The 13955-nt window shown below is 50.9% G+C and overlaps 1 protein-coding gene across 2 annotated transcripts in view; it reads left to right on the top strand.

Moving 5' to 3' along the window:
* The first annotated feature begins 1268 nt into the window (after window positions 1-1268).
* The window catches only part of LOC122541161 (IgGFc-binding protein-like), a 38087-nt gene continuing 25400 nt past the window's right edge, over window positions 1269-13955 (top strand). For both annotated transcript variants that reach the window (XM_043677774.2, XM_043677776.2), the window contains exons 1-4: window positions 1269-2009; window positions 2151-2201; window positions 9459-10688; window positions 12329-12528. In XM_043677774.2, the coding sequence (XP_043533709.1) occupies window positions 1943-2009; window positions 2151-2201; window positions 9459-10688; window positions 12329-12528 (1548 nt within the window). In that variant the 5' untranslated portion in view covers window positions 1269-1942. The remainder of the gene's footprint in view (window positions 2010-2150; window positions 2202-9458; window positions 10689-12328; window positions 12529-13955) is intronic.

The following is a 13955-nucleotide window of genomic DNA, read 5'->3' as shown; positions in this document are numbered from 1 at the left end:
ACCTTATAGAGGTGTATAAGATCATGAGAGGCATGGATAGGGTGGATGCACTCGATCTTTTTCCCAGGATTGGGGAATCGAGGACTAGAGGGCATCAGTTTAAGTTTAGAGGGTAAAAATAAAAAGGGAACCTGAGGGGCACCTTTTTTTGAGAGAGTTGTACGCATATGGAATGAGCTGCCAGTGGAAGTGGGCACATTAACAACATTTAAAAAGCATTTGGACAAATACGTGGTTAGGAAAGGTTCAGAAGGGTATGAGTCGACAAGTGTAGTGCTGGAAAAGCACAACAGGTCAGGCAGCATCCCAGGAGGAGAAGAATGGGAGTATGGGGCCAAGTGCAGGGAAATGGAGTTAGCGTTGATGGACATTTTGGTCGGCATGGACCAGTTTGGGCCTGTCTCCGTGCTGTCGGGCTCTAATGACTCTCAACAAATGATTAAATTCCAGCCATAGGCTTGTCTGCACAGAGGCAACATCATGTATCAACAGTTCAGAAAAGATTTACAAGGGCTGTCAGGGTTGAAGGGTTTGAGCTTTGAGAGAGGCTGAATAGGCTGGGGTTTTTTTTCCCTGGAGCTTCGGAGGCTGAGGGATAACTTTATATAGAGGTTTATAAAATCATGAGGGGCAAGAGTAAGGGGAATAGCCAGGGTCTTTTTTCCCCCCCCCAGGGTATGGGCGTCCAAAATGAAGGCGTGTAGGGTTAAGGTGAGAGTGGAAAGGTTTAAAAGCGACCAGAGGGCAACTTTTTCACACAGAGGGTGGTGCATGTATGGAACGAGCTGCCAGAGGAATTGCTGGAGGTGGGTATCATCACAACATTTGAAAGGCATTTGGATGGGTACATGAATAGGAAGGGTTTAGAGCCAATGCTGGTCCAAATGTAGCAAATGGGACTAGCTCAGTTTAGGGCATCTGGCAGTGACGAGTTGGACCCAAGTGTCTGTTTCCATGCTGTATAATCATATAACATAGAGAAGGCTGTGTTATTTGTTATAATACAGACAGGGGGCTATCATTTCAAATCTTTCTGCTGTTTATTGGTTTACCAGTTGATGGATCTTGCCTGAAAGTGTACACAGAGCTGTGCTCCCTGTGGGGTTGGGGAGGGGGGGGGTGAGGGGTGGGGAGGGGACTGAGGGTGATAAGGGAGATGACCTGGTTCAGTACGTTCCCCATGCCAGGAACATTACTGGTAGAACACTGTTAAGGAGAACAAGGTGTGACCGAGGGCAGGTGAATGTTTCACTAGAGAGACAGGGAAAGGAGAGAGAGAGAGAGAGAGACAGAAACAAATCAGCCGGCAACCTCAGCTGCAGTCACTTTTCTTTCAACTCGTTCCAACTCCTTTGTCACTTGTTGTCACCCAAAAGGGGGCTTTTTTTTTCCCCCCCAAAAGCAAGAACGCTGTCACAACAACACGGCCCGCCCTCCGGAGCAGCCTAACTTCTAAAGGGCAGCGTTATTTCCATGTTTTGTATATTGTTTGAGTCCTATCCCGTTGTTGACGCTGACAACATCGACCACTCCCGGGAACTGCGAAAGAAAATAACAACAACAAAAAAATTTTGGGAATCCATTGGCAGGTTTCACTATAAATCTAGGGGTAAGTCCGAGAGGTTCCCTGAGGATCCCTTCTCCCCCAGGAGACTGTGTGTGTGTGTGCTGCCAAGTCTTCAGCATCCGCCAAACAGCAGCTTGAACCCGGCTGCAGCCTGAACATCTCCTGATGTGGGCAAGGCAGGGCTTGGGGGTTTGAGTGGGGAAGGGGGGCGAAGCCCAGTTGGTTCAACAGAACAGACATCTACCGAAATAATCATCTCCCCCCCCCCCCACCCCCCCTCCTCTCCAACTTGCACGCTGTTTACGAAGACCTTACGCCGAACGGGGAAGGCTGGATAAAGGATCCCAGTGAGTCAGAGACGGACGGTGCTGCACTATGGGTCCAAGGGGACGCGGGAGCTGCGTCTCTTCGCTGTTATTGTACATCTTGCTGTGCTCCGGCGGTGAGTACTGGACTCTTTCCAACTCAGAAACTGCACCTTGACTCCCACCCCCCCCCCCCCCCACCTCCTCCCCCCCCCCCCCCCCACACCCACTCCCCTCCGTCTCCGCTCACCACCCTGCCTTTTCTTTGTGTCTTGCAGAATTCAATAGTAGATGGAGCGCTTCTGCAGCCCCCACTGTACCCACGGCTGGTAAGATTCAATTCGGAAACAAAATTATTCCCCCGTGCCTCTCGTTTTGTTTTCAAAATTTTGTTATCAACCGGTGCAATTTTCGAAACCCACCTCCCTTCTATTTCCTGCGAAAATATTGTTTGAATTTCGTATTTCTGGTATCTCCACAACCCCCCCCCCCCCACCCCTCCCGTTTTCCAGGCTCATTTTAACCCAATTCGTAACCTCCACCCGATTTTGCGCCGGCGCTGACTTCGGCGTGTGTTTGGGGGGGGGGGGGGGGGTTGGGGGTGGGAATGGGCGGAGAGACCCCCCCCCACCCCCACACTTTCTGTCTGTGGCCCCAATGGGGCTGCATTGGTTAGCTGAAAATTTGACTGTTGCCTCCCACTCGCTGACCCTCCCCATTGGAAAGAATTTTTAAATGTGACAATGAGTTGCAAACTTCTGGCTTTTTGTTTTGGAAGGGGGGGGGGGGGGGGGTGATGGTTTACTATCACATTCCCAGCAAGGGAAAGTTATGGGCGCTCGGGAGAGAGGGTTGCTGGTCTGTTTCGTCCACCGAACAGAATTGACCCGGGTTAATTCTCCCCTCAATCATAACTTTGTAAGTAAATTACTGCGGAGGCTGGAAGTCTGAAACAAACTCAGAGAGTGCTGGAGAAACTCAGCAGGTCTGGCCGCATCGGTGGACGGAAAGATTGCTGGAGAAACTCAGCAGGTCTGGCAGCATCGGTGGACAGAAGCAAGAGTTAATCCAACGGGAAGCATTAACTCTGTCTTCTGTCCACATGCTGCTGCTCGGTTTATCCGGCATACAAAAACAAAACAGTATTTAACGTTATGAGTCTGATGCGACTGTTTGAAACCCCCTTTCTCCCTGCGGCACAGACTGCTCTAGTGCGGTGGGAAATGAGCCCCCTGTAAACTTATCATTTTTAATTCATTTCTGAGGGGCACACGCTTTCCTGTTTCCTCTCGATTCTCGCTCTGCCTTTTGGCTGGCAGTTGCAAACTCAGGAACGAAATCGGATTTCCCATCAGGTCTTGTGCTTGCCTCTGAATGTGTGTTTCGAGCCCGTGAATGTTTAATGTAACCTCAAGCCTCTGAAGGTCTCGGCTAATGGCTCGGGCCAAGTGTAATGACTGAATCAAACCTCCCGTCAGGTCACTCCAACCTCTGTGGTACTCTCCAAAGTCCGCCTCTCATCGCGGAAAGAAACCGACCGTGAAGCTCCAGGGGGCATTAGTGCCGCACAATCGCCTTCTACAAAACCCAGCTCAATCCGCGGAAGCCGCTCACTGATATCCCTGGCTCGTTGGAATTGGAAGAGTAGGTCGCCGTGTCCCTTTGAAGTGGCTGCTAAAGGGTTCTTTTTCTCACGCGCCATTGCCCCGCTGGCTCCGACCCACCGGCTCCCAACTCCTGCTGGAAGGGCAGCAGGAGGTCCCCGTAATTGTCGGTCAGGCGACCTGGCCAGAACCTGAATTCCTCGCCAGGGCCAAACCTGGGAGCAGGAGACGGTGGGGCGCTGGCAAGGCAGAGTAGTAACCATCCAACCCAAGTGCTGGGGCAGAAGTGAAGGTGTCGGTGTGCAAACAGAAAGAGAAATTGCTGGGGAAATTCAGCAGGTCTGGCAGCATCTGGAGAGGGAGAGAGAGAGAAAAAAAAATCTCAGGTCCAGTGGCCCTTCTTCAGAGCTAAATTTAGACCTGCCCTTACGGCGCTAAGGCATGTAAGGCTACGGGTTAAGTGCTGGAAAATGGAGTTAGATTTTTTTTTCTGACCATAGTGCGATGGGCCGAAGGGTCTTTTTCTGTGATACGAAAGACTCGTGGTAGGGGCGGGGACGCGAAAAGCTGTAGAGAGAGAATCCGAATGGAAATTTGGAGTGAGCCTTCCTCAGACCTTTCCAGAACTGGGAAATGGTGGTTTTAGGCTGATGACGTGGAATGGGGTGGGGTGGAATAGAGTATGTGGAAATAGAGGCGACAGACAGAGAAAAGGTGATAGGCAAACAAAGATAATTGACCACAAACCAAGAGAGAGAGAGAAATATCGGGTGGTGAGCATTCACCATTTAGGGGTGGCACGGTGGCTCAGCGGTTAGCACTGCAGTCTTCCAGCACCAAGGACCTGGGTTTGATTCCAGCCTCGGGGGACTGTCTGTGTGGAGTTTGTACATTCTCCCCGTGTCTGTGTGGGCTTCCTCCCATATTCCAAAAAATGTGCAGGTTAGGGTGAATTGGCCTCATTCCTGAAGAAGGGCTTATGCCCGAAACGTCGATTCTCCTGTTCCCTGGATGCTGCCTGACCTGCTGCGCTTTTCCAGCAACACATTTTCAGCTCATGCTAAACTGACCCAGGGATGTGCAAGCTAAGTGTGTTAGCCATGGGAAATGCGGCATTGTGGGGATGAGGGGAATGTCGGTGTGCACTTGACGGGCCGAATGGCTTGCTCCCACACTGTAGGGATTCTATGATGCTAACAAGAACATCAGCAGATGCACTACCCTTTCCCAATTATCCTGAGGAAAGAGTCACTGAATTCAAAGCTTTAACAGTTTCCCTCTACACAGATGCTGCCAGACTTGCTGAGTTTCTCTCATTCTGTTACCTTTATTCAATATCCTGGGGACCCAGGTTTGAACTGAACTCCATTAGTTTGGGTGCCATTTGAATGCAGTGAAAAAGAATACCTGGAAAGGGAAACGTCTCGTCGTTACCCTGAAACCGCTGCTGTAAAACTCCCCCAATTCTCTCGCATAACAGTCCACCCACACTGAAAGAGAGGGGCTCAGTTTAGCATTTCAGCAGGGGAGAAATCACCTCTATCAGCACAGCATTTCCTCAGTACTTCACGACAGCTTTCAGTTTTGTTTGCCTGCTCTGGCGTGGGACTTGAACTCAGAGCTTTGCGATTTAGTGGCGAGAGCGCCCCCTATTCAGTCTGAGGCCGCTGGAATTTGAGTTGGAACGAGGGCAGATTTTCATGGGATGAGCCGTGAACTCGCCACAATGAAACAAGCTATCAACGGGGAACCCCACGGACAAACAGCGGGGGAAATATTTAAAGAAGTAATTGCCACAATATAAACTCTAAAAGGCTATGCCTCCCCGTGCCCCCTCCACTTCTGACCACTTGTGTAGATAAGCAATCGGAACCAACAAACGAGGTTGGAGAGGGAGAGGTTGAAGAAAAGCAAGGGGCTGTGCCTGGCAATGAAGGACATTGGAGGGATTATTGCGCATGCTCACTGCGGAAGATCCGACATGGGATTGCAGAACCCACTTACATACACTATTGGAGGCGAACACATCAAGACAATCTGAATGGAGGCGAATCAAAGATAAGGAACTCTATGAAGAGCATCAAGAGACGTGACAGACCTGCACTTTGTGCATTGTCACAAAGAAGGACAGATCAATAGGGCGGCATGGTGGCACAGTGGTTAGCACTGCTGCCTCACAGCGCCTGAGACCCGGGTTCAATTCCCACCTCAGGCGACTGACTGTGTGGAGTTTGCACGTTCTCCCCGTGTCTGCGTGGGTTTCCTCCGGGTGCTCCGGTTTCCTCCCACAGTCACAAAAGATGTGCAGGGTCAGGTGAATTGGCCATGCTAAATTGTCCGTAGTGTTAGGTAAGGGGTAAATGTAGGGGTATGGGTGGGTTTCGCTTCGGCGGGTCGGTGTGGACTTGTTGGGCCGAAGGGCCTGTTTCTACACTGTAATGTAATCTAATCTAATAGTGCAGTGGAAAGGCAAAACTTGTGAAGATGGGGAATCGCAAATAAGAACTTGAGAGGATGTAAGTTAGAGGAAAAAATCAGGTTGAGGTATTAAGTGAGTAAATGTATTAGTATTTTCTATATCACTCCAAATTTGAAAGTGACATAGTACAGATAGTCAGTATCATGTCTGAGCTGACTCTTAAGACGGAGTGACCCAGACGGAGTGACCCAGTTGGTCTTGTGCTCGCTCCCCATCACCCACCATTTTGTTTTCCTTTCTGGAGATGTTTGTTCAATTCACCTTCTGAAAATGATTGGTTCTGATGGGGGATTGTAGGGAAGTTACTGGGATGGATTATCAGGAGTGGTGTCACTGAACAACTATGGACTCGTCTAAGTGAGTCAACAGAGACTAGAGAGCTGCCAGTAGAACTGAACAGTAGTTTTGAGGTGGTCACTGTAACAAACTGATCAAGGTTCAATGGATCTTCTCCATTGAGACTTTCAAAGGCATTGATGAGGTTCGACCCAATAAGCTATGAGCAAAGATGAAAGTACAGGGAATTGGAGGTAACCTTGTTGTTTTGGCTAAAACTGGTTGAGAAACAGGGAGATGGAAGAAAGGATTAGAGGAACATAACAACATGGAACGTAGTATAAAATAGGAGCCAATTTAGCCCATTGAGTGTACCCTGCCATTCAACTAGATCGTTGAGGATCTCTGTCAATACCATTTTCCCCACTCTCCCCACAACTTTTCTGTCTGAAATATCTAGAAATCTATTGTTCTCTGTCCTGAACGCACTCAACAACTGAGCTTCCATAGTCCTCTATGATACGAATTCTAAAGATTTACCTTCTTCACCAGTGAAATCACTCATCATCATCATTGGAACATTTAAAAGGCATTTGGCTGGGCACATGAATAGGAAGGGTTTAGAGGGATATGGGCCAAATGCTGGCAATTCAGTTCTGGTCTTTCTGCTCTGGGAAGGATGTTGTAAAACTTGAATGGGTTCAGGAAAGATTTACAAGGATGTTGCCAGCATTGGAGGGTTTAAGCAGTAGGGAGAGGCTGAATAGGCTGGGATTGTTTTCTCTGGAGTGTTGGAGGCTGAGGGGTGACCTTATAGAGGTTTATAAAATCATGAGGCATGGATGGGGCAAATAGACAAGGTCTTTTTCCCAGGGTAGGGGAGTTCAAATCGAGAGGGCTCTGAAGGCAGAGGGAAAAATTTAAAACAGACCTTAGGGCAACTTTTTCATACAGAGGGTAGTGCGTATATGGAATGAGCTGCCAGAGGAAGTGATGGAGGAGTACAATTGCAACATTTAAGAGGCATCTGGATGGGTATATGAATAGGAATGGTCTAAGGGATATGGGTCAAGTGCTGGCAAATTAGACTACATTAATTTAGGATATCTGGTCAGCATGGTTGAGTTGGACTGAAGGTTTTGTTCCATGCTGTACATCTCTTTGACTCAATGACTCCATCTCTGTGCTAAACAGCCTGTCCTCATCCATAGACTTCATTCTCATTGATGTAGAACGATGGCCCATATGGAGATTGGAGCAGGGGCCTTAGCTGTTCACCCCAGGTCTAAATCAACAAATTTCATTGTTGTATTTCAGGCGATGAGAGCTCAGAGACACAACAAGTTGACTAGTCGGTTGCAGTTAGCTGCAAAAGGGCTTAGACTAAACAGATGGACAAAATGGTGATATATTAGAGTAAAGAAATTCCTCCTCATCTCAATCTTGAATGGCTTACCTTTTATTTTGAGCTGGTGTCCCTTGGTTTTAAATTCACCAGCCAAGGAAAACCCTTTATCTACATCCAACCTGTAAGAATTTTATTAATTTTAATGAGATCACCTCTCATTCTTCAAAACTCAAGGGAATCCAAGGGATTAACCTAGTGAATCTTTATTATACTCCCTCTAAGCAAAGTAAACTTCTCTTTAGATAAAGAGGCCAAAACTATGCACAGTGCTTCATGTGCAGTTACAGCACAATAACCTTTACTTGTGTGCTCAAATCCCCTTGTGATGAATCCATTTTGCCTTCGTTTTTAGTGATGTTTGGACAAAGGCACCCAGGTCCTTTTGTACACGAACACTTTCCAATTTCTCAACATTTCAGAAGTATCCTGCCTTTGTATTTCATTTCACGAATTTCTCCTCAAGCCACGCACCATCCTGATTTAGAAGCATGTTGCTAATCCTTCACTGCTGTTTGATTCAGTGATAGTGAAGGAGCGACAAAATGTTTCCCAGCTCAGGATGGGAGCGTGACCTGGAGAGGTACTTTCAGATGGTAGTGTGTTCCCATTGCATCTTCTGTCCTTGTCCTCCTAAAGTGCAGAGATTGCAGATTTGGAAGGTGCCATCAGAGAGTTTGATTAGTTGCTGCAGTGCATTTTGTGAAGGGAGTCAAGGTTGAAGGTGATGAATCTGGTGCCAATTATATGAGCTGCTTTGTCATATAGTCACACAGCATAGAAACAGAACCTTCGGTCCAACATGCCAACCGTGTTCCCAAACTAAACTAGTTCTACCTGCCTGCATTTGGCTCATATCCCTCCAATCCTTTCCTATTCATGAACTTATCCAAATGTCTTTTAAATGGTGTAACTGTACCCGTGCTCACCACTTCCTTTGGAAGTTTATTCCATACACGAATGATTCTCTGTGTAAAACAAGAGTTGCCAAGATGTCTTTTTCAAAAAAAAATCTTTCTCCTTTCATCTTAAAAATACTCTTGAAATCGCACACGCCAGGGAAAAGAAACCTGCACCTTATCGGCACCCCTCATTATTTTATAAACCTCTATAAGGTCACCTCCTACACAACAGCAAAAAAACTCCCTGCCTGGATGGTGGCAAACGTCTTGGATGTTGCTGACAAGTGGGAAGTATGCCAACGTTCCCGTTTTGTGGCAAGGTTTGGAAAGACAGGAAGAGATTTAATCGCCATAGATTTCCGAAACTCTGACCTCCTATTGTAGCTGCAGTTTTTATATAACTGGTACAGGATTCCCCAGGTTATTGATCATGGGAGATCCAGCGGTCCTTTCTCACCCAGCGAGTTAAGTGAGACAACATAACCCAGACGCCTTGAGGCACTTGGAGCTGATTTAAATGGCTGTTTATCATTGAAGACCAATGCATCTCAATGAAAGTCACCAGAGGACTGTAAGGTTGTTCTCTCACCAGAGGGAGGCAGTGAGGTTAACTTGTGGGTCATTATGCCTCAGATGAGGGGTGAGTCCTTCATGGTAACCTCACCCGGGCGGGGGGAAGGTGGTGAGAGTCCAACCTGCACTATCAGCATCACTCTGTGTTCGAAACCAGCCATCCAACCAACTGAGCTAACCAACGCCTGAATTAGTAACTCATGCCATAGGTCTGGGGGGATGGCGGTTTCACGACAAGTCCAGCCTCTGGCTTACAAACCAGTCCTCCCGCAGCCTCGCGCGCGCTTGCACAGACTCCCCGGAGATCGTTTCCCGTTCGCCTAACTAGCGCACAGCCTTGTTGACAGGTTCCACCGGTCTGATCATTTCCGGGAGGAGGTTTGTCACCGTTTTCCTGGAGAACCACTCCAGCTCCGCCGTCCTCACCTTGAACATCATCACCTACGACAAGACGGCCAACGTGAACGTGTCCGTCTACAGCCCCCCTCTGCACCGGTCGCAGACCATCCCGGCCAGCAGCAGCGCCGTCATTAACCTGGAGCCCACCTACATGCTGAAGGGCAACGACGTGTCGCGGAAGGCCATCCTCATCACCTCGGACGTCGACATCTCCGTGGTGGTGCTGAACACCCGCTACAACACGCAGGACACCTTCCTGAGCCTGCCCGTCGCCAACCTGGGCACCACCTACTACGTGCTCACCTACAACGGGGTCAAGTCCAACCAGCGGCAGTTCGCCGTCGCCAACCCTGGCTCCGAGCGGGTGCTCGTCACCATCACCGTGGTGGGTCTAGTGGAGTACAACGCCACGGAGTACGCCAATGACCAGACCTTCTCCTTCATCCTGGAGGCGAACCAGGCCGTTCAGTTCCAGAGCGAGGTCGACATGACCGGCACCAAGGTCGCCTCCGCCAAGCCGGTGGCCGTCTTCAGCGGCAACCGGTGCATCATGCTCTCGTCCGCCGACTGCGACCACATCGCCGAGCAGCTGCTCCCGGTGACAAAGTGGTCCTACTCCTTCGCCGTCTTCCCCCTGCTGGACAAGGACAGCCTGGACATCATCACCATCATGGCCGCCGAGAACGACACCACCGTCAACGTCTACAGCATCGAGGGCAACGTCAACGTCTTCCTGAGGGAGGGCAGCCACATCAACCTCACCGTGACCAGCGGCATGATCGTCAACTCGGCCAAAGCGGTCATGGTGTCCTACCTGTCGACCGGGGGCAGCACCTCCCTGGTCCAGAGCTTCGACCCCTTCCTGGTCAACGTCATCCCGCCGGCCTACTTTAGCGCCCACTACGTCTTCGTTACTATGGCCAACTTTTACAACTACGTCCTGATCGTGTCGTCAACGCCGACGTCCAGCCAGATCATCCTGGACGGCAAGCCGCTGGCCAGCTTCCAGACGGAGAACACCACCTTCTGGGACTTCACCGCCACCCGGGTCTACCTGGGCAGAACCGCCAGCCGCTATGTCATATTTCACGCCGACTCCCTCTTTGGGATCTACGTTTACGGGGTCGCTCGGGGGGAGTCCTACGCGTATTCGATGGGTGGCAAGAAGAACATCAGCAGTAAGTGCCTTTCTCTTGTCCCATTTTTGAGCGTTTGTGCAAGGTTTGATAGTGTCGGAAGACAGATGCTTTGAGAAGTCAGTGGTTATTACCATTGGGCTTGTAATTCACGGATACCAGGCTAAGGGGTTTGAATATGAAATTTGAATTCAATAAAAGGGGTCGGTTGGTTTAAATGCAAAACAAACCTATTCAATCCACCAGTGTCCTGTAGGGCAGGACAGAAATCTGCCATCTTCACCTGGCCCGACCTCCAGACGTGGTCCTCCAATGAGGGGTTGGCTTTTAACTAACTGCCCTCCAGGCCCTCAGCAATGGGCCGTGCCAGGGGCACCCACATCCCGTGAGTGAATTCAGAAAAGGAACGAGTCTCCGATGAAACCCCATCCAATATGCAGCGTAAGCTAAATTTTCACTATTTCAGGAGTCTACCATTTGGTAATAACCTTGACCTTTTAGCAGTGAAATTAGAGAGGCTGAATGGCCTCCCTGTGCCAAAGTAGTGTTGTTTGAAAGAGGACTTGAAAATTGGACAATGGGTGTAATGGGATTGGCAGACACTTTAGTGGTTCAAATACCCATTAACCTCTACATTGAATTGGGGCAAGTGCACCTTCAAATACCCCCCTCCACTGTTGAGAGAGTCCGGGCCACTGACTGAGTGCAGCAAGGTGAGATTAGACTGAACAGCTCATCATTGATTAGCTTAGGCCGATAGTGGCCAGTGTTTAGAAGGTTGAGAGCCGATCGACCCCATTGAGGTGTGCAGGATGCTAAATGGATTTGACAATGCAGAGTAGAGAGGAGGACCACCCTCCACCGTGGGCCAACTTAGAACAAGAGGTTACCATTTCAGGCTAAAGGGTGGGAGACTTAAAACAGAGATGAGGAAGAGCTAGTTCTCTCAAAAGGTCTCGTGTGGGTGGAACTCACTACCCCAGAATGTGCAGTGGGTGCCGGGACATTGAGTAACTTTAAGGAGTAGGTGGATTTTTTTAAATCAGTAACGGGTTGGCGGGCTATGGGGAGCGGGCGGGAAAGTGCAGTTGAGGCCGAGATGAAGTAAGTCCCGGTCGTAGGTGGTGGTGGTGGTGGAGGAGGGGCCGAATGGCCTCCTGGTTCGAACGTTCGGACGCACCGTGCAGTTCCTGAAACATTCAGCAACTCCCCGCCCCACTCCCAATCCCACCTCAACCCCAACCCTCACACCCAACCCCCTCCACTCCCAACCCCAACCTCCCCTACTCCCAACCCCCACACCCAACCCCCACACCCAACCCCCCCTACTCCCAACCCCAACACCCAACAACCCCCACGCCCAACCCCAACTCCCCCACCCCCAACTCCACCCCCACCTTCCAACCCCACTCCCACCCTCCACCCCATCCCCCACTCCCACCCTCCACCCCATCCCCCACTCCCACCCTCCACCCCAACTCCACTCCCCCCACTCCCACCCCAACCCCGCTCCCACCCTCCAACCCAACTCCACTCCCAACCCCCCACTCCCAACCCCACTCCCCCCATTCCACTCCCCACTCCCATCCCCCCCACTCCCACCCCCCCCCACTCCCATCCCATCCCCCCCCCCACCCCGCGCTCGGCTGGGTCCATCTCTCTGTGCTTTCTTTCCCCATCAGTCGTGGACGTGAAGAGGTCGGCGAACTTTGTGTGTTTGTCGCAGGCGGCTGAGTACACCTTCCCGTCCAGCATGCTGGTCAGCGCCGGGGTCACCGTGTCCGACGTGCACCTCATTGACCCCACGTGCCGCGCCCACCAGCAGGACGAGAACTGGATCATCATCACCGCGCCCTTCGACTCCTGCGGCACCACCGTCACTGTGAGTGCTGCGCCTGCGCGGCTGCCCGAAGCGCGCGCGCGCACACACACACGCGCGTGCGCCGTTTGTGGGCTGGGGTGGACCCGACCCGGACTTGACCCCGACCGCGCGGCGAGCGGGCGGGCGGGCTCGGGGAAACTGGCGCGCGGGGACGGAAAGGGCGGGGCTTCATCGTTGCACGGGGCGGGGCTTTGACTCCAGACGGCATCCCAGCGAGGGGGAGGCCCACGTGACCTCTCGTCAGAGCTGGCCTCGAGAGTGGAGGGGACAGAGTTTGTGGGGGGTGGGCGGTGGTTGTGGGTGCAGGGTGCAGGGTGCAGGGTGCTGGGGGAGCAGAGCAGTGGTGCGTCTGAACTCCCAATGTCTTTTATCCACCAGCACCCTATACCCACTGTCCCTTTCCCCACCCCACCCCCCCCTCAAAAACCATGAGCATAAATGTTGTCCCCTGCACACTTCAGTTCTGAAAATGAGTCGTCCAGACTGGGAGCATGAGCTTGCTCACTCCCCATGGGTGCTGTCTGACCTGCTCTGGTCTCCAGGGTTGGTTGTTTGCAGTACAGATTTCAGCATCTGCAGCAATTTGCCCCCACACTGGGGCTGTGTACCAAGATCTTCCGACTGGGAACCCTCCAACCACAGGGGATGAACTTGGACTTCACCAGTTTCTTCATCCCCCCTCCCCCCACCTTGTCTCAGCCGAATCCCTCCAGCCCGGCACCGCCTTCCTGACCTGCAGTCTTCTTCTTGACCTCTCCGCCTCCACCCTACTCCGACCTATCACCCTCACCTTGACCTCTTTCCACCTATCACATTTCCAACGCCCCTCCTCCAAGTCCCTCCTCCCTACCTTTTATCTTCTCCTGCTGAACACTCTCTGCTCATTCCTGAAGAAGGGCATGTGCCCGAAACGTCGAATCTTCTGTTCCCTAGATGCTGCCTGACCTGCTGTGCTGTTCCAGCAATAAAGTTTCAGCTGTGTACCAAGACCAAAGGGGAGATGCACACGTTTGTGATCACGTTCCAAACAGACAGGCACCGTTCAGTGAGATAGATTATGGCTGATCTGATAATCCTCAACTCTACTCTCCCCTCTCTTCCCCTCCGTAACCCTTGTTTCCCTCACTGATTAAAAATCTCAGCCTTGGATATACTTAACGGACCAGCCCGGACGGCCCTCTGTGTAAAGAATTCCACAGATTCACTCTGCTCTGAGAGAAGAAATTCCTCCTCATCTCTCTCCTAAATGGGCCACCCCTTACTTTGAGATGACTCCCTCTGTGCCTAGACTCTCCCACAAGGGGAGACAACCTCTCTGCATCTACCTTGTCAAGCTCCTGAGAATCTTCTATTTTTCAATATGTCTTGCTCATTTAAACACTCAACATCCCTTCATGAGACAATTGAATTGCAAAGAATTTTCAGCA

Source organism: Chiloscyllium plagiosum, unplaced genomic scaffold, assembly GCF_037043375.1.
Source record: "Chiloscyllium plagiosum isolate Xiang-an unplaced genomic scaffold, Cpla_swu_hap1 HiC_scaffold_35, whole genome shotgun sequence".
Taxonomy (NCBI): Eukaryota; Metazoa; Chordata; class Chondrichthyes; order Orectolobiformes; family Hemiscylliidae; genus Chiloscyllium; species Chiloscyllium plagiosum.
This window is presented reverse-complemented; position numbering and strand designations above follow the sequence as displayed.